Source organism: Impatiens glandulifera, chromosome 1, assembly GCF_907164915.1.
Source record: "Impatiens glandulifera chromosome 1, dImpGla2.1, whole genome shotgun sequence".
Lineage (NCBI taxonomy): Eukaryota > Viridiplantae > Streptophyta > Magnoliopsida > Ericales > Balsaminaceae > Impatiens > Impatiens glandulifera.
This window is the reverse complement of record NC_061862.1, coordinates 150,143,360-150,165,936: the sequence shown is the minus strand read 5'-3', so window position 1 is coordinate 150,165,936 and position 22,577 is coordinate 150,143,360. Positions and strand designations below refer to the sequence as shown.

Here is a 22,577-nt window from a genome sequence, read left to right as displayed (position 1 = left end):
AAACAGTCCATTAATAAAAGTTATTGATACTGATAAATCTACACTATCAAATAGTGAAATTACATAAAAACCAGTTAAAACCACATGTGTGTTAGGCAGGAAAGATAGCCTGGCGGATTACAATTGAACATAGAACATGGGACACTAATATAAAAATATCTTCTTGTGTGGCCTAACCTTAATTCTTAATCATTTAATTAGTTGATAAGTGCTCCATCTTATCTACTAATCATCATCATAATCCGAGTTTAACAACACATACATGCTTCTCTTTTAAAGACAAAAACCCTAATCTTAATCACATCACATTAAAGAACATTAACCCAAATGGTTAATTAACATAATCTTGATCTAAATCTTCATTTATATACAAAAAAACAACAAGAATCTGAATAATATATATATATATATAATCAAAGAGAAAACAGAACATAGACAAGGAATTGAATGAGGAAATTAACCTGGGTTCTTGTCTGTCTTCTTCTTCTTCTTCTCTGTGCCTGAGGGGAGGGTTTCTTTGTTTGAAGTTATTGTTGTTCTATGAAGAAGAAGATATGTGGGTGCTTTTATGCTTGTCCTTCCTTGATGACATGTACAAATAATAATAATTATAATAATGTTATTTCCTTCTATTACCAGAAAAAGAAAGTCTTTACTTTCTTTACTTCCCCCCTTTTCCTTTCCATTCCCACTTATCTTAAAAATCAGACCAAAAAAACTCAAGTAATATTATAGAAGCTCAATTGAACAATTTATTACAAATAGTGTATAGATGGAAAAAAATACATTCATTATGTGTTGTTCTATAACCGAGTTCTACTAATTTCTCAATGACATATATTGTCTTGCTTCTGCAAAATTGTTTGGCATGAACCTTAAACATGCAAAGAATTATTGGTTTTAAGTTAAAAAAAAAAAATGCAAAAGAACTTAAGCCATGGCAGAATGCTTAATCTTATCATCATGATCATCTAGCCTTAAAGCTTCAAGCAACTTTGGCCATGAATCAGGTATTCCTCCAGGGAGATCAAACTCGAGAAGTTTCTCTTGATTCTTATAGAAATCTTCCAAAGGCTGACTCTGTAAAAATACTTTGTATTTTAGAACAATGAATATGACATACACAATGAAGAAGAAGAAAGGATTGGAGGATTGGGAAGTTACCTTCTCGTTATAAATTCGAAGCCTTTCTTTAACTACTGCCTCAGTATCGTCGGCTCGAGTGATCAGCTTCGAAACACATTGTGTTGGAGGAAGAAGTGGAGACATGGTCATAGTTGGACGTCCATTCTCACCTTTGACATTAATACATGCAACATTGAAATTCTTTCCACATTCATTGCAAATCCTTCTACCAAGACATTTCTCTACTAGAACCTCCTCTGGTAACTTTAGATTAACCACTAAATCAATGTCTGTTACATCATCCAGTATCTCCTGAAAGTATATGAAGAACAAAACAATGAAATTGAGAGCATTAATGTTTTCGGACTACGACTAATCCCCGCGGGTTAAGCACATAGCCCGCAAATCTACTCAACCAATTTAACTAAACGAGCAAAACTTGTCGTTTGACGAGCTCGAACTCAGGACCTCTGAAAGAGGCCGGGAACAATAAGAGATGAATATCCCACTTCGAGCCTCCTTTAGAGGTCCTGAGTTTGAGCCTACGACAAATTCTGCGTCTGGTTAAATGGTTTGTGTTTATGGGACTATATGCTTAACCCTCTTAAAAAGCTGATGGTTAGTTAATAATGCCAAAAAGGGTTTGTTACCGCTTGTCTTATTGTTCGAGGAAACCCATCAAGAATGAAGCCTGATTCACCTTTAGCTTCTCCAGATTCTAATCTCTTTGATAACAAGCTTATTATGATCTCATCTGAAACCAATTTCCCTTGATTTACTATCTCAGCAAGCTGTAAACAGAACAAGATAAGCACTTTTTGAACATTTTAAACTAAATTATCATAAATCTGACAGCTTTATCATGCTAATTCGATGAATATGAGTAAGTAACCTGGTGAGAGAGAGGTCCATTGGAGCTGAGCTCTTCACGGACGAGATCGCCGGTGGCGATGTGAGGAACGCCTAAGAGAGTAGAGAGGCGGCTAGCATAGGTTCCTTTTCCGACACCAGGACAACCTAGGAAGACCCATTGGATGTTTCTGCCTTTGGGATCGAAACGCGATGGATGTGGAATCGCGCGGGGGATGATCTCCGACGAGGCGATGGCGGTAGTGGAGAGTAATCGCTGGATACAGGTGACGGCGGAGAAGGAGAACGGCGACGGTTTAAGAACGCGATTGATGGTCGCCATTGGGATGTAGATCTGATCGCTGTCGCGGAACTGCGATGATGAAGCGTCGCTAAAAATTGAATTGGTGAGGAAACCGAGAAAGTCAGGTTAGCCATCATGCTAGCTGAAAGAAAATAAAGATCAAATTTGTCCTTAATCTTTTGCAATATTGCTTCTTTTTACTTTATCTTTATTTCCTTAAAATATATGAATTTTAAATGAAAAATATTTTATTAAAATAAGATAAATAATAATAGTATGAACTTGAATTTTGCATGTTTTTGTTTTAAAGTATAAAAATAATCCACATCATACTAATATGTTATAAATGAAAAAAAATAAGGAAATGTGTGTTTTAAATTAGGTAGGTACATAAGAGATCATTATATAGGGTAAAAATCTTAATTTAAAGTAAAATATTATACTGTACTTACTTTCGTAATAATTTAAAATTTTAAAAGAACAAAAATCCAGTGACAAATATAACTTTTAGGATAGGGTAAAAATCTTAATTTAAAGTAAAATATTATGTTGTACATAAGAGATCATTATATAGGGTAAAAATCTTAATTTAAAGTAAAATATTATAATGTACTTACTTTCGTAATAATTTAAAAGAACAAAAATATATACTTTGAGGATAGTTTTATTAATAAAATTGTTGCGTTTATCATATTTGATATTAAATTTAAAATATAAAGAGTTATTAGTATAATTATTTAAAAGATTCTACTTATTTTGGTCCAATTGCAAATTAGAAACATACCTATAACATTTTTAATTTTATTTTTAACCGTTTTAAGTTTATGGGCGGGTCATCTCATAATCCTACCCAAGTATTCATTTATTCTCACATATATATTCAAATAATCACAATTCTCGACCCATCAATCCAGACACTTTCAAAATTAAGCATCATTTTATATAAATATAATATATATATATATATATATATATATATATATATATTAATTAGTTAAAAAGTTAAACCTATTAAAATGTTATGCGTTCATCATCATATTTGGTGTTAAATTTAAAATATAAAGTGTTATTAGTCTAGTTGGTTAAAGGGATATAACAATTTGATCATTATATATATATATATATATATATATATATATATATATATATATATATATATATATATATATAAAAATTTACTTTTTAATTTAAAAAACTAACATTTATATTGTTTACTCTAATTTAACTAGCTTGTTTAGAAGAAAGCTATTAAAGCTAATGGCTTTAATTTAACTAGTACTGAATTTGTAATAAAATTCAAATTTAATGTTACTTATAGTTTTAAATTCAACGATTATATAAAGTTTGAAAAACATTTTAAGATATAATAAATGCAGACCAAATATATAAATTTAAAACATTTATTAGTGTGTGGTGGAAAAAAAATACTTTACAAATTATTTTTATCAAATATTGAATTTTAAATTAAATTACTAATCAAATTATATAAAAGTTACTTAATCTAATTTTTCTTATTATTATATACTTATTTGAAAAATAAAAATATTAAAAATTATTTTAAAAATTCATTTAAGTTTTTAATATTTTTTATATCTATAATAATTTCAATTATTTAATAACCAAATTTAATAAAAATTAACATTTATAAAAAAATAGAAAAATAAATAAATTGAATATAATTAATTCCTTAAAAACAAATAAATTAATATAATAAATAATTTGACAAATATAAAAAAATTAATATATATATATATAAATAGTTAAAAAAATGTAATAATAAAATTATTGAATAACGTTTCTTAATTTATTTTTTATAATAATAAATTATTAAAATAAATAATTAGAAAATACTAAAAAATATTTACTAATAAAAAAATTGTTCCTACAATGTTTTTTTTCTTATAATAATAAATTATTAAAAAAGTGAAAATTAATATATATATATATATATATATATATAAATATATAAATAATTAAAGAAAAAATATGATAATAAAAAGATAATTCTTATAACTGTCTTAATTTGTTTATTTATAATAATTAATAAGTCTTAAATACATTTCTCAATAAATCTAAAACTTTAACATATTTAATTAAATATATTTTTAATTTCTAAATTTAAATATTTTTATTAATTTTTTTTATCATTTTTATATTTATATTTATTTTATTTCAGTCTTTTTAATTAATAATATATTAAATATATATTAATATTTTTCTTTTAATTTTTTTCGTCAATTTTATAATATTATTTCCAAGTATATAATGTCTTATTTTTATTTTTTTTATAATAACAAATAAATAAAAAAGAATTTTTTTCGAACACTTCAAAAACTTAAGATATTTAGTTAAATATATTTTAAATTTCTTTTTTAATTTCTATATTTTTTAAATATATATATATATATATATATTTAATGATTTTAATACTAAAAAGAAAAAAAAAATTATTAAAATATTTCGCACCACATATATATATATATCATTTAAATTATCTTTCATTTTTTTTTTTTTTTTATGTATTATTAATCCTAACCATTCTCAATTCTCATAATGATTAAGTAAATACGCATTTTGACATAATTTTTTACTTTGACTCACTTTCCGTAAAAAAAACTTTGTGGTTTACGACGTTATTTCCAAAGAACAATACCTATATAAAAATGTGATTTTTAAAAAATATAGACGAAGTTGAAATTCAAATGACATTGTTGATGTAACAAATAACTGACATTATAACAATTTGTCGATTAAATAGTCAATAAATGAGATATACATCCATTCGGTTTGATTAAATAACCAATAAATGAAATATTGAAGTCCATTCGATTTAATTAAGACCAACAAATAAACATGAACATTGACTAGAGAAACAACAATTAAAATAAAATTATGATACTTAAGTAACCAACATATAATAATATTATAATTTTGTGTGTTCAATAATCTAAAGGTGTCCCTCATATAATTATAGAAGATACAAATATTATACATTTAATGTGTAATTTATTTTATAAGAAATAAATATAATAATAATATTTTCTTAATATTTAAAATCTTAATAATATTGTGACAATATCCAATATATATTAATATATTAACAGTTAGTTTGTTCTTTTACTAAGGCTGAATTTCACCTGATGCGAGTGTGGAAGGTTAAATTTTGTGGGTAGAAACTAAACGTTGATCAATTGTTTGGGCATAAATTCAAGATTGGATGATTTTTGTTTGGTCTGCTGCAGATTATTATAGGAGGAGGAGTTGATAACATAGCCTCTATCTTTACTTTTTTGTGGCAAGTGGGATTTGTCATGTGTCAAAATTCTTTTGCGACGGAGTTAGTTGTTTAGTGGTTTTGATGTTCGTTAAGCAAAAATATTGGTGTCTATATATATATATAATTTTATTGATTTTTTCCTAACATTTGTTGATGGTTGATTGCTGACAATATTTTTCGATGTAAATGTGTTTATTGTCTTTTAATTGGGTCGTAAGGAGTAATCACTCAACCATATTCACATAATCAACATCTTCTCGAACCGATTATTTAATGAAAATATCATATTTTAATTTTTTTTATCATGACATTGTTATTTAACCATGCATTTACACTTATTTACATTTTAATTTATGCAACACATAATATATATAGAGAAAAATTGTGCAATGTAAGTTTTTTCATTGATTATTAAATAACTAAATGAAAACAAAAAGTATAATCCCTATCAATCCATTCCATGATAAATGAAGTTTAAGGGTATTTAGGTCGGTTGGGAAAAACCCTGACAGAAACACAAAAGAAGAAAAATTAAAAGAAAGAACACTAACAAAATTTGATAACGGAGTTCGGCCAAAATGTTGCCTACGTCTCCGAGCACTAAGACTATCAATTAATAAGGAAGAGGAGATACAAATATTGGGTGCAATAAACCAAAGAGGGGAGAGTTTCTTTTATACACTAAGAAACTTCCCCAACTCCCATCATCTTTCGATGTGGGATTTATGCTAATTGTGAATATAGTTTCTTTTATATACTAAGAAACTTCTTTCACTCCCATCATCTTCCGATGTGGGATTCTAATTGTGCCAAAAACAACAAATCTTCACCTTGGCACAATATCCAAATACTAATCTTCAATATTAAAAAATAAACCTTCAGTGCTTCCAATTGATGCTCTTCAGCGCCGACTCAAACGCGGAAGCTGTTTACCAAATCTAAATAATTAGATTTGGTTTTCCCCATGTCTTTCATATCGAACTCTATACCCAATTGAGTCTTCAATTTATCAACTTCATATTGGCTCTTTGATGCTATCAATATATCATCAACATACAAGAGTAGATAGATGTAAGACTCATATTGCAATTTGCGCAAATACACACATGAACCGAATCTGCTTCTTGTGTACTTGTGCTCCATCATAAACTTGTCAAGTCGCTTGTACCATTGTCTCGACGATTGCTTCAACTTGTACAATGATCTGTTCAACTTGCAAACCCAATTTTCTTTATCAGCAACATTGAATCCATCTGGTTGATAAATGTAGATTTCCTCGTTCAAATGACCGTGTATGTCTGCGGTCTTCACATCTGGTTGAGCTAGCTCCAAATCCATCTACGCTACCAAGGCCAACAAAATTCTAATGGAAGAGTGTTTAACAACAGGAGAAAGTACCTCATTATAATCACCTCCTTCCTTCTGAGCGTAGTCTTTAACTACCGATTTTTCCTTGTAGCGAACATCAAAATTTTCAGGAAATCCTTCTTTCTTAGCAAAAATTCATTTACAACCAATAGCCTTCTTCTCTTTTCGTAGATGCCTCAACTTGCATGTCTCATTCTTCTGAATAGATTGCATCTCATCTTCCATAACACCTCTCCTTTTTCCATTTTCAGTACTTCGACTGACATCTGAAAAAGTGGATGGAACATCATCTACGACTAGAAGTGCATAGGCCGTCATGTCAACAAACCAACCTGGTTTTTGAATAACTCATCTTGGCCTATTCACAGCAATTGATTCACTTTGTTCTGAAGGTTCTTGGGTCAGAACCTCTTCCTCATTTAACTCTTCGTTTGTCGTCGGAGAGTCACTTCTAGTTGGGCTTATCTTTATCTTCTCAAACTCCACCTATTGCGGAGTATAATCAATCTTGTCTGGTGTTACCTTATTCAACATTGAATAATCATCAACAGTAACATCTCTTCTGATAATGGTTTTCTTTGCATCCAAACACCAGAGGCGATATTCTTTAACTCCCGTATTATATCCCATAAAAAGAGCCTTCTTTCCTCGTGGATCCAACTTTGATTCAACTACATGATAATATGCAGTAGAACCAAAAATATGTAAAGAATCATAATCAGTTGCAGGTTTTCCAGACCATACCTCTAATGGAGTCTTGCCACCAAGTGCAGATGATGGTAGGCGATTTACCAAATGTTGAGCGTATGACACAGCTTCTGCCCAAAATTTCCTATCTAACCCAGCATTAGACAACATACATCGAACTTTCTCCACCAATGTCATGTTCATACGTTCCGATACTCCATTCTGCTGTGGTGTTTTTCTGACTGTGAAGTGTCGAACTATGCCACACTCTTGGCATAACTTCTGGAATGGATCATTCTTGTATTCTCCACCGTTATCAGTTCGGAGAACTTTGATATTTCTTCATGTCTCGTCTTCAACTTGAGTTTTCCATTTAAGAAAAATCTCAAACACTTCATCTTTGTTCTTCATAGTAAACACCCAAACTCTTCTGGAAAAATCATCAATAAAAGTAACAAAATAATGTCTACCTCCAAGAGAAGGAGTCTTGGTAGGTCCCCAGACATCTGAGTGCACATAATCTAAAATACCTTTGGTGTTATGGATAGCAGTGCCAAATTTCACTCGTCTTTGTTTTCCCAGAATACAATGTTCACAAAAATCTAACTTACAAACTTTTGTACCTTTCAACAATCCTTTCTTGACAAGAGTTTGCATAGATTTCTCACCAGCATGCCCCAATCGCATATGTCATAGCTTTGTTGCCTCTAACTCCTTACTACTCCCGGAAGTTGATACACATGATGTCCCATTAACTGTACTACCTTGATAGTAATACAAATTATTACTCTTCCTGATAGCTTTCAACATCACTAGCGCTCCAGATATTATCTTAAGAACTCAATTTTCCAATTTCACATGTAGGTCTTTCGACTCCAAGGCCCCCAAAGAAATGAGATTCTTTTTCATATTCGGTATGTACCAAACATCTCTAATAATTCTGGTGGATCCATCATCATTCCTCAGCTTGATTGAACCTATCCCCTTTATTTTACATGTATTAGCATCTCCCATGTAAACAACTCCATCATCTAGCTCCTTAAAGTCAAAGAACCACTTTCGAACTGGTGTCATATGATAAGTGCAGACTGAGTCCAATATCCACGCATCAGGATGTGATGTTGTGTGTGACATCGATAAAGAGTATTCTAAATCTGCATCACCTTTGTTTTCTGCAACATTCGCATCTTCAGAATCTTTCTCTTTCTTCTTCAACTTTGGGCAATTAATCTTCCAATGTCCTTTCTCACGACAGAAAGAACATTCATCTTTGGCAACTCTACTTTCAGATCTTCTTCCTTTTATCAATGCTGACAGCCTCTGACCATCAATGCTTCATCTGCTATACCTACTTTTCTTTTCCTTTTATCCCGCTTTCTCAATTCATGACTATATAAAGCAGAACTTACAGCATCAAGAGAAACATTTCCCTTCCCATGAAGTAACGTTGTTTCTAAATGTTCAAATTCATCAGGAATGGACGATAGCAACATCAACGCAAGATCTTCATTCTCAAACCTAACGTCAAGGTTTAACAGATCTGCTACTAATTCATTAAACTTAGTTATATGCTCATTCATAGTAGTACCTGATTGGTAATCAAACCGGAACAGTCGCTTCTTCATAAAGAGCTTATTCTGACCACTCTTCTTCAGAAATTTATCCTCCAATGTTTGCCACAGTTTCTGTGCAGAAGTTTCATTCTTCACAACATACTTCTGCTCTCTGGACAGGCACGACCGAATTGTTCCGCACGCCAACCGATTCATGATACTCCACTCTTTTTCTTCTATACCATCTGGCTTTCCGACCTCAATAGCAACATCTAGACCCTACTGAAAAAGACAATCTAGAACCTCACCTTGCCACATGCCGAAATGTCCAGTTCCATCAAAGATCTCCACCGTAAACTTTAAATTTGACATCGGTGTCCTCGTCCAGAATGACGAAGGAGTTGACGCCCCTTTTAAAGACTTCACCATGCCAAGGACGAACCTTCGGCTCTGATACCACTTGTTGGGAAAAACCCTTACAGAAACACAAAAGAAGAAAAAACAAACTGAAAGAACACTAACAGAATTTGATAACGGAGTTCGTCCAAAATGTTGCCTACGTCTCCGAGCACTAAGACTATCAATTAATAAGGAAGAGGAGATACAAATATTGGGAGCAATAAACCAAAGAGGGGAGAGTTTCTTTTATACACTAAGAAACTTCCCCAACTCCCATCATCTTCCGATGTGGGATTTATGCTAATTGTGAATATAATTTTTTTTATATACTAAGAAACTTCTTTCACTCTCATCATCTTCCGATGTGAGATTCTAATTGTGCCAAAAACAACAAGGTCCTCCTTCATGTGTCTTCATATTGTTGTAGCAAGGACATTCTTCTTTGTGGCCATATGTCCCGGAAGGCACACAAAGACATCTCACACAACAATAATTACAATAGGTTAAACAAGCTTTTTTGTACATTGTTGCTGAGCACCTAAGATTACATGCACTTGGACATTCTGCAATTATCGTCATCACTTAAACTTTAAATAAATGACAACAACAATCATCGAAAGAAAATGAAGATTATGGTCAGTATTAAACAACTTACGTTGCTTTTTGAGAGATCTTTCACCTCTAGCTTATATAATGGTTAAATAAATATGTAACGAAAAAATTCATTAATAATTTATATAACTAATATAAAAGAAGAAGTAAGCACATAGCAAAGAAAGTTCAATGGAAGAGAAAAATGCAACCAAAAGAATGGATAAAATTAGAATCCTCGAATAGTTTGACATTTTCTAATTGATTTGTTATAATTTATGTTGTGATTGTGTTTTAATCAATCCCAACACTTATATTTATATAAGGGTATTCAAGATTTTGGCAATTTTTAAAATTTATTTACATAAAGTCCATATCTTCTTAGTCAAATCATTAATTAAAATATCACCTTTTCAAAAAGTTTTTAGCAATTTATTCTTAAATATATTAGTTAATATCTACAATAAATATTTTCGTAAAGTTTTTTAAAAAGTATATCAGGAGTTACTCTACATATTGCTTGACGTAAAATAGATAGTGGATTTGTTTATGTCTTTTTTTGAATCTTTTTCATGGTTCGGTAGATAATTTGATAAGTCAATGATTTTTTCCCCCTATTTCAGAATAAGGTTAACTAGCATGGTAACTAATAGATTACGATAAATTAAATCCGCTTTTTCAATTTTTTTCTATAGTACCTCGACGTGACATGAGCGTGAAAGAGGTTGAAGAATCAATTTTCTTTTTATAAGGGTTAAAATCACTTATTTTGTTTTTTTACTCCATATTGTAGGGTGGATCTCGAAAGATATGAAAGATCTCCTTCCAAGCTGTACATACGACTTTCATTGAATACGACTTTCCACATAATTTTATGTCTATATGAGATCGAGTATGAAATTATGTTTACTCACTTTAAATTGAGTATCTATTTCGTAATTTTTGTAAAATAATTAATATTGTAACTCTGGAAAACCTTTTGGTTCGGGAGCAAACTCGAAGTTTGAGAATTTTAACTTCGATTATGCGTATCAGAAATCTTTTTAAAATAAAACATTATTTTAAAATTTTTTAAATAATGTCCAACCGTTTTTTAAATTAATTATAAAAAATAATTAATTTGGGTTTAAGTTAAAATAATCTTTAGTTTTTTTTTTTTAAATAAATTAAATTTTGATTATTTAAAAATACGTGTTTAAATAAATTTAAAATAATTAGTTTAAAAAATTATTTATTTAAATACAAATCGTCAATCGATTTTTTAAAATCAATGAAAAGACATACGTGTACAAACGTATTTTAGACATAATTTTTTTAAGTTTATAGTTTGATGATACTCAGGAAAAGTCTTTCGCGCTTCATTCTCTCTACCCGTTTTAAAATAATCTCTACATAAATTTAGCTTTTGAAAACCGATTTTATAATGTTTTATTTTAACCAATTATTCTTCTGGTTCTAAATATACATAGATTTTTTCAACCATTCTTTAAATATTGGTATTTATTATTGATGATGACTAAAGAGAAAAATATCTAAATAAAAGCAGTTTACTTAATACTGGATTTTATACCAGTTTCCTTCTCTACGAGGAAATGTAGTCTCAAACATTGAAAATTTCGCTCATCCTTCGTACAAATTCATTGTCATTACCTGCTTCTTTAGTTTCAAATCTCCAAATACTGATAAGACTTTGCACTTAGTATGATTTATTCTTGAGAAACTTCTAACCATTCTATCGAGCAGTATGCGTGTGAATATCCCATGGGATAACTTGATAGAAAAGAACTGATTCAATCTAATTATCCCCTTGTAATCATGAATTTGCAGAACCAATGCGGAAAATCTCTTATTCATGATACTAATCAATCTGTCTGTACTTTCAGATACAAGGTGACAAAGTCTGCCGTCTTCAGACTTTTTTTTTTCTCTCAGTCGCCATCACCACGACTCTGATGAAAATGTCATTGTCAGTTTGGCTCGCAACGTGCTACCATTTATGAACCATCGCTGTTACACCTTCCTCCACTCGACTGTCCTCTCCAATTGATTTGAAGACAGTAACAATTTTATGGACATGAACCAGCTTGATTTTTCATGACAAGATAACACCAAAACTAGTCCTTCTCCCCTTCTAAAATAACCTTGTTTGACTTTCATTTTCTCAAACTAACCTAATTTGTTCTTTCATTCTCAAACTAACCTAGTTTACTGTTTAAACTAGTTTTTTTTTTTTTTTTATTCTTTTTATATTTTAAATTTATTATATATAAAACTAAATTATTTATATTTTAATATATAATTTAAATTATTATTTTTATAAATTAAATTATTTATATTTTGATATATATTTTAAATTATTATTTTTATAAATTTAATTATTTATATTTTGATATATAATTTAAATTTGATTATTTTTTATAAATTTTATTATTTATATTTTAATATATATATATATATATATATATTTACATTTTAATTATTATTTATATATATAATAAATATTCCCTTTAACATTCTAATAAATAATTGATAAATACTAATAAATTTAAAATATTTTAACTATAATAATATAATAATTATATATTCATAAAAACGTCTTTAAATTTATTAATTATTTATTAAATATAATAACATTTTTTATTAATATTTTAACTTTAGAAATATGGTAATCTTTTTATTATATTTAATAAATAATTGATAAATTTAAAAACGCGAATATTTAATTATTATATTTTATTATATTTAATAAATAATTAATAAATTTAAAAACGCGAATATTTAATTATTATATTGTTATGGTTAAAATATTTTAAATTTATTAGTATTCAACAATTATTTATTAGAATTATTTAATATTTATTACACTATATAAATAATAATTGAAATATATATATATATTAAAATACAAATAATCAAATTTATAAAAAATAATTATATTTAAATTATATATTAAAAAATAAATAATCTAATTTATAAAAATAATAATTTAAAATATATATCAAAATATTTAGTCTATGTCGTGTAATCGTACTATTCTCATAAATTCCATAATAAATCTCTCCAAGGCCTTGTTTGAGAAAGTGGTTTTTTGGATTTTGTATGAGTTTTATCCAAAAAAACACTTGTTTGATAAAAAGTAGAAAAAAATTGGTTTTTAAAATTTAAAGACTAATTTACCCTTTGACTTTAGAAGATATGGTGTAGGTGAGAGAATGATGGTTTAGAGAGAAAAGATAAAATTAGAAGATAATTTTAGTATTTAAATGATAAAATTATTTGATTTAATAGTTTATAAGAGCATCCCCATCCTTGTACCCATACATAGGTACAAATATGTGCCACATCAGCAGCCACATCACAAATAAATTATACCTCTATTCCCCAACCATCTCAAGTACAATTGTGGTCCCACCATCCACATCATCTAATTCATACAATATTTTTTAATTCAATAATTCAAGTAATCTTGTTTTATTTTTTATTATATTAATTTGTTTAAATTAATAAAACTAATATTTATAAATTATATTAAAAAATTTAAAAAAATCAATAATTTTTAAAAATAATTTAGGAATTTATCATCACAATAATACTTGAAAAAAATAGACTACTAAATCATATGTATAAAAAAAAAATAATATAACGGTCATATTTTGAAAAAACGGTCATATTTTAAAAAACTGTCAATTTTTTTAAATAAAAAATTAAATAAAACGGTTTATTTTTTAAAAATTTTAAATGTTTATTTTTTTTCATAAAAAAATGGGGTGGGAACCACTTTTTTTGACTTTTTCTTATTTGTACCCAGTAGCAAAACTTTGCTATTCAATTTTCTCTCTCCTGTACCCATCTCCCCATTAGTGTATCCAGGTACAAATTTTGTCCACATCAGATTTGTACCTACCGATGGGGATGCTCTAAGATGTTTGGGTTTTGGAATAAAAACTGGGTTTTATCAAAAAAAAAAAAAAAAAAAAAAAAAAAAAAAAAAAAAAAAAAAAAACCTCCATCAACGAAGGCCAAGTGTGACGTCAAAATTGAGATCTACGGAGGTTGAACATGTTTATAAGCTCCAGATACTAGAGAGAGAAATGGGTGTATAAAATTAGAAAATTGCCTACTCGTTCGTGGATAAATATAATATTCTTCCATCATTTTATTAATAAAATCCCTTAACTAATAAGAGATATATGATAAATAGTCATTTATTATACTTATAATTAAATTAAATTATTTTTTAATTTAAAAATATTAATATTTATATTACTCACCCTAATTTAACTAGCTTGTTAAAGCTAATGACTTTAATTTATATATATATATATAACGATGCTTAATTTTTAATGTGTCTGGATTGCCGGGTCGAGAGCTGTGGTTAATTTGGATATATGTGAGAGTAAATGGATAATTGGGTCGGATTGTGGGTTGACCCGCCCATAAACTTAAAACGGATAAAAATAAAATTAAAAATGTTATAGGTATGGTTCGATCTTACAACCTAACAAAAACAAGTACAACATTTTAACCAACTAGACTAATAACACTTTATATTTTTAATTCAACCCAAAATTTGATAAACGCGTGACATTTTAACAATATAAGTTCAACTTTTTAACTAACTAATCTATATATATATAATGATTGCTTAATTTTTAAAATGTCCGGATTGCCGAGTCGAGAGCTATGGTTAATTTGGATATATGTGAGAGTAAATGGATACTTGGGTCGGATTGTGGGTTGACTCGCCTATAAAAATTTTACCGTAATATTTTTTTTACGATTTTTTATATTATTACTCGTGCAAATGCACGGAATACATGCTAGTTTAACTAATATGGATAGTGCATTTATAAAGTAATAATATAACAAAATATTATTTACATATAAATATTTTAAATAAAAATAATATTATAAAAAAATTTGAATTTGTTTTAATTTATAATTTATTTTTTTTTGAAAAAACGACTTAGCGTCATTTCATTAAAATTTCCCAAAAACGGGTAAAAAAACCACGAGTTTAAGAGATCATTCTAGACAGGCCTAGAATGATTTTGAAGTCGTAACATTCTGAATAAAAGCTAAAAACGTAAATGAATTATCTGTTTACAATGCTTTCAATTCTAGTGAGTTTAAAAAACGGTAAATTCTAGTTCCTGCAGATATTCCAATTCTGCTCCGTGCTTGGAATTCTTCTCCACGTTCCCGCAAGGGCGCTGCAATCTGATACAATATCTTTCCATAACTCGTCAATGCTCCTGCGGTTCTGTCATATACCATTGCATTCCGTTCTTGCCAGATGTTATACACCACTGTTTCAAAGCCGCACTTGAACACGTTTAATCAAAATTTAATTTAATGTTACTTATATTTTTAAATTCAACAAATATATAAAATTTAAAAAATATCTAAATGAAAAATATAATAAATGCCAATCAATCATATAAATTGACAGCATCTATTAATGGGTAGGAATAAAAAAATAATTTAGAAAAAAAATCATCAAAATATTAAATTTTAGATTAAATTATCAATCAAATTATATAAAATTTTACTTAATCTAATATTTTTTATTATTATATATTTATTTGAAAAATAAAAATATTAAAAAAATTATTTAACAAATTCATTAAAAATTTTAATATTTTTTTATATCTATAATAATTTATTTATTTAATAATCAAATCGAGTAAGAATTGAATTTATAAAAAATATAAAAATAAATAAAATTGAATATAGTTAACTATTTAAAAATAAATAAATTAATATAATAAATAATTAGAAAAAAATAAAAAAATATTTAAAATTAATATATATATATATATATATATATATATATATATATATATATAAAAAATAGTTAAAAAAGAAGTGTGTTAATAAAATTGTTGTATACAGATTTTAAATTTATTTTTTATAATAATAAATAATTATTATAGATAATTAGATAAATTTTAAAAAATAAATAAATTAATAAAAAAAATGTGTTAATAAAATAATTTATCCATACACTATTTTAATTTAATTTGTTTTCTTATAATAATAAATTATTTAAAATTAATATATATATATATAAATATAAAAATAATTAAATAAAAAATATGATAATAAAATAATAATTATTTAAAATATCTTAATCTATTTATTTATAATAATAAATAAGTCCAAATAAATTTTTAAATAAATTTAAAACTTAACATATTTAGTTAAATATATTTTTAATTTAAATATTTTTATTAACTTGTACCGTTTTTATTTTTCACAAATATTCTTTTATTTCTTTTATTTCAATCTTTTTAATTAATAATATATTAAATATATATTTTAAATTTTTCATCAATTTTATAATATTATTTCAAGTTTATAATGACTTATTTTGTTTTTTTTATAATGGTAAATAAATAAATAATAGTTTCTTTTTAACACTTTAAAAACCTATAATATTTAATTAAATATATATTTTTTTAATTTATATATATATATATATATATTATATATAGGAAAATTATAAATTAAAATAAAATTATTTATTATATTTTATTAATATATATGTATAATTTATTAACTTATACTATAATTAATAAAAAAATTATTTAAACTTATATACTATTACAAAATTTGTCTATATTGGATAGTGAACATGGTTAATTGTTTTTTTAAAATTAAATATTTATTAATTAAATATTATTATTTTTTCATTTTCTTTATTAATTAATTAATTCATTTATGTATTTTTACTATATTTTTTTTAATTTTTTTTTTAATTTTTTTTATTAATTAATTCATTCATTCATTTAATTCGTTTAACTATTTCTTGTTTTGTTATTTGATTTTTTTATTATTTTGTTTATTTTTATATAACATAGATTATTTTAAATTGATTGGCCTATTTTAGGGACTTACTTAAATATTGTAATGTATAAACATAGATCAATATTTTAATACTTTAATATTTTCAAATTTTCAAATTTTTCTCAAGTATTTTTATTAAATAATTACTTATATAATCTTTTTTCAAGGAATTTTATTTGCGTTTCAAACTGTTTTCCACAAGTTGAACACAAATTTATTTCCGTCATATTTATGTAAATTGGAGTAAAAATCATAAGAGAACAAATGAATATATTATTATATAAAATAGCTAATTAAATATTATAGTAAATATTGAATTACTTTATACATTACAATATTTAAATACATAAAAGAGTCTAAATAATTTTAAAATAATCTATGTCTATATAATAAGAAGCAAAATAGTAGAAAAAAATAATAAATAATAAATAAAAAAATAGTAAAAGAAGATAAATGGATTGATTAATTAATTAATTAATAAAAAAAATAGACAAAAGAAAAAATAGTAAAAAGAGATAAATGATTGATGAAATAATAAAAAAATAAAAAAAATTTAAATAAAAAAAAAAAACAGAAACTAGATAATCCAATTTTTAGTAATATGTACATTTAAATGAACTTTTATTAGTTCATACTTTTAACTTAACTGAGTTTGTTGTACAAGTACATAATAATAATAATAATAAAAGAATTTTTCTCATAACTTTAATAATAATAAAAAATGCATTATTAAAATCTTTGTACCCATATATATCATTTAAATTATCTTTCATTATTAATGTATTATTAACCCTAACCATTATCACCATACTTAAGCATTCGACTACGCATTTTGACATTATCTTTGACTTTGACTCACTTTCCGTAAAAAAAAACTTTATAGTCTACACGTTGTTTCCAAAACAATACCTATATAAAAATGTGATTTAAAAAAAAATGAAGACGAGGTTTAATGTCGTATATGACATTGTTGACGTAACAACTAACCACGTAATAACAATTGGTTGACTAAATAGCCAATGAATGAGATACAAATTCATTCGGTTTGATTAAATAACCAAATGAATGAGATACTGGAGTACATTAGATTTGATTAAGACCAATCAATAAACATGAACCTTACTATTAACCTTAATAAACAATAATTAAAATAAAATTTTGAAACTGTAAAAAATTAAATATTGAAAAAATATGATAATAGACTCATTAGAATTCTCCATCAATAATTAAAAAAAAAAAAAAAAACATGTGTCTGGATTATATGTCAAAATTTTAAATTCGTTTATTTTTTTATTCTGTTTGGATAAATATAATAAAATTTATAAAATCATGAATAAAAATAACAGATTTTTAAATGATGGATAAAATTAGGAAATTGCCCTCAACCTCCCTCGTTGATAAATATAATATTCTTCTATAATTTTATTAATAAAATCCGTTAACACTGATAAGAGATATATAATAAATAGTCATTTATTATTCTTAAAATTAGATTAAAATTTACTTTTTAATTAAACAGTTAACATTTATATTACTCACTTTAATTTAACTAGATTAAAATTTACTTTTTAATTAAACAGTTAACATTTATATTACTCACTTTAATTTAACTAGTTAGTTTAGAACAAAAGTATTAAAGCTAATGACATTAATTTAACTAGTATGATAGTGTATTTACAAGGGTAATGATATAAACAAAATATTATTTATATATAAATATTTTAAACAAAAATAATGTTATTCAAAAATTTTGAATTTATTTTAATTTGTAAAAATTAAGTTATTATTTCTATTTAAATTCATCTAGTTTATAAAATTTTAAAAATATCTAAATGAAATATATAATAAATATGAATCAATTATATAAATTGACAACATCTATTAGTTACTAAAAATAAAAATAGTCTAGAAAATAAAAATATCAAATATTGAATTTTGGATCAAATTATGAATCAAATTATATAAAATTTTAATTTGGTCTAATATTTTATTATTATTATATACATATTTAAAAAATAAAAATATTAAAAATTATCTAACAAATTCATTTAAATTTTTAATATATTTTATATCATAATAATTTTAATTATTTAATAATAAAATTTTGTAAGAATTGATATTTATAAAAAAAATAGAAAATAAATAAAATGAATATAATAAATTATTTAAAATAAATAAATTAATATAATAAATAATTGGACAAATATAAAAAAAATATATTTAAAATTAATATATATATATATATATATAAATAGTTAAAAAATGTGGTAATAAAATTATTGTATATAGTTTTTTAATTTGTTTTTTATATTAATAAATTATTATAATAAATAATTGGATAAATATTACAAAATAAATAAATTAATAAAACAAAATATGTGTTAATAAAAAAAGGGTCCATACAATATCTTAATTTGTTTTTTATAATAATAAATTATTTAAAAGTATTTAAAATTAATACATAAAAATATATAAATAATTAAATAAAAACCATAATAGTAAAAATATAATTTTTTAAGTATCTTATTTAATTTATTTATAATAATAAATAAGTCTCAAATACATTTCTAAATAAATTTAAAACTTAACATATTTAGTTAAATATATTTTTAACTATTTTAATTTAAATATTTTTATTAATTTATTTTACCGTTTTATTTTTATTTTAATTTTTAACCAACATTATTTTTATTTCTTTTATATCCGTCTTTTTAATTAATAATATGTTAAATATATATTAATATTTTTCTTTTAAAATTTTCTGTCAATTTTATAATATATATTATTTCTAGTATTTAATGTCTTATTTTATTCTTTTTATAATAATAAATAAATAAAACAGAATTTCTCTATCACTTTAAAAAAGCTAACATATTAGTTAAATATATTTTTAAATTTCTTTTCTAAATTCTAAATTTTTTAAAATATATATATATATATTTATATAAGAAAATTATAAATAAAATAAAAAATATTTATTATATTTTATGAATTTATATATATATATATATATATATATATATATATATATATATATATATATATATATAATAAATAATTTTAATATTAAAAAAGAAAAAAAATGCATTATTAAAATCTCTAACACCCATATATATCATATAAATTAATATACTTTGACTCACTCTCTGTGAATTTTTTTTTTTGTGGTATACGACGTTATTTCTAATATAAAAATGTGATTTTAAAAAAATAAAGACGTGGTTGAAAGTCAAATGGAATTGTTGAGTGGTAATAACGATTTGTTGATTAAATAACCAATAAATGAAATATATGAGATACTGGAGTCTATTCGGTTTAATTAAGACCAGCAAATAAACATGAACATTGACTAGAGAAACAACAATTAAAATAAAATTCTGAAGCTATAAAAATTAAAGATTGGGAAAATCTGATAGATTCATTAGACTTCTCCATCAATTACTTAAATAACCAACATATAATATTATAATTTTGTGTGTTCAATAATCAAAATGTGACCCTCATACAATTATATATAGAAGATACAAATATTATATATTTAATGTCTAATTTATTGATATTATATTATCATATAAGAAATAAATATAATAATGATATTTTCATAATATTTAAAATCATAATATTGTGACAATATGAAATATATATTAATATATATATTATCAGTTAGTAGATAATTTGTAAGATTTGTTCTTTTGGTAAGGCTGAATTCCACCTTATGCGAGTGTGGAAGGTTAAATTTTGTGGGTAGAAACTATTCGTTGATCAATTGTTTGGACATAAATTCAAGATGGATGATTTTTGTTTGGTCTGCTGCACGATTATTATAGGAGGAGTTATTAGCATAGCCTCTATCTTTTCTTTTTTGTGGTAAGTGGAATTTGTCTTGTGTCAAATTTCTTTTGAGATGGAGTTTGTTGTTTAGTGATTTTGATGGGAACATTATTATGGACTCTAATGATGATATACAACTCTTTGGAGGTAGATTAGACTTTTGTTATTTAGTCTGTTGTTCGTCAAGCAAAAAAAAATAGATGTCCATATAAAAGCTTATTGATGTTTTATTGACATTTGTTGATGGTTGATTGCGGTCAATACTTTTCGATGTAAATGTGTTTATTATCTCTTGATTGGGTCGTAAAGAGTAATCACTCAACCATACTCACATAATCAACATCTTCTCGACCAATTGGTTAATGAAAATATCACATTTTAATTTATTTTTTTTATCATGAGATTGTTATTTAACCATTTACACTTATTCACATTTTAATTTAAGCAACACATAATATATATGGATGAGAAATATTGTGCAATGTAAGTTTTTTCATTGATTATTAGATAACTAAATGAAAACAAAAAGTATAATCTCTATCAATTCATTCCATGATAAATGAAGTTTAAGGGCATTTAGGTCCTCCTTCATGTGTCTTCATATTGTTGTAGCAAGGACATTCTTCTTTGTGGCCATATGTCCCAGAAGGCACACAAAGACATCTCACACAACAATAATTACAATAAGTTAAACATGCTTTTTTGTACATTGTTGCTGAACACCTAAGATTACATGCACTTGGACATTCTGCAAAACATCATCGTCACTTAAACTTTAAAAAAATGACAACAATAGAAAATGAAGATTATGGTTAGTACTAAATAACTTACGTTGCTTTTTGAGAGATTTTGCACCTCCTGCCTATATAATGGTTAAAAAAAATGTAACGAAAAAGATTCATTAATAATTTATATAACTAATATAAAATAAGAAGAAGAATTAATCACATACCAAGGAAAGTTCAATGGAAGAGAGAAATGCAACAACCAAGAGAATGGATAAAATTTGAATCCTCGAATAGTTTGACATTTTCTAATTGATTTGTTATAACCTAGGTTGTGATTGTGTTTTAATCGATCTCATACTCATAACACTTATATTTATACAAGGGTATTCAAGATTTTGGCAATTTATAAAAAATATTTACATAAAGTCTAAATTTTCTCAAGTCAAATAACTATTAAAAATATCACCTTTTAAAACAGATTTTAGCAATTTATTCTATTTTTTAATATAAAATAGTCTACATTAAATGTTTTTTAAAGTTTTTTAAAAAATATTTTTTTTATAAAATAATTAATACAAGCACATATATCTAAATAAACATTTTAATTTTTTATTAGTATTATTTACATACATTTCAAGTTTAAAATATTTTAATATTAAATTTATTAAACTTAGTTTAAACTTTCTTATTATTTTTAATTAAATATCCATATTTTTATATCTTAGTTTAAACTTTCTTATTATTTTTAATTGAGTTTAATACTAATTGTAAGATATAATTAATAATAAAAAATATATCATTGTATATTTGATAATTAACAAATTAATAATTATATATAACAAATTAATCAATCCCATACTCATAACACTTATGTTTATTTTTAATTTAATTTTTATAAAATAATTAATACAAGCACATATATCTAAATAAACTTTTTAATTTTTTATTAGTATCATTTTCATACATTTCAAGTTTAAAATATTTTAATATTAAATTTATTTTAAATAAACAACTAT

At 24.8% G+C, this 22,577-nt stretch overlaps 1 protein-coding gene across 1 annotated transcript; it reads right to left on the bottom strand.

Moving 5' to 3' along the window:
- Window positions 1–736: 736 nt before the first annotated feature.
- On the bottom strand, window positions 737–2,378 carry LOC124920125 (adenylate kinase 1, chloroplastic-like). The gene is made up of 4 exons (XM_047460542.1): window positions 2,018–2,378; window positions 1,776–1,916; window positions 1,165–1,437; window positions 737–1,080 (listed from the first exon to the last, which is right to left on the bottom strand). Exons 1-4 carry the CDS (start codon window positions 2,315–2,317, stop codon window positions 931–933), a joined length of 864 nt encoding a protein of 287 aa, XP_047316498.1. The 5' UTR covers window positions 2,318–2,378; the 3' UTR covers window positions 737–930.
- Between the last annotated feature and the right edge of the window lie 20,199 nt (window positions 2,379–22,577).

Excerpts from the sequence above, each read along its gene's own strand:
- LOC124920125 (XM_047460542.1), bottom strand. The coding sequence starts at position 2,317 with ATGGCGACCATCAATCGCGTTCTTAAACCGTCGCCGTTCTCCTTCTCC. Across the intron at positions 1,917-2,017 it reads ATGGACCTCTCTCTCACCAG|CTTGCTGAGATAGTAAATCA; the intron begins GTTACTTACTCA and ends TTCTGTTTACAG. Across the intron at positions 1,081-1,164 it reads TTCGAATTTATAACGAGAAG|AGTCAGCCTTTGGAAGATTT; the intron begins GTAACTTCCCAA and ends GTATTTTTACAG.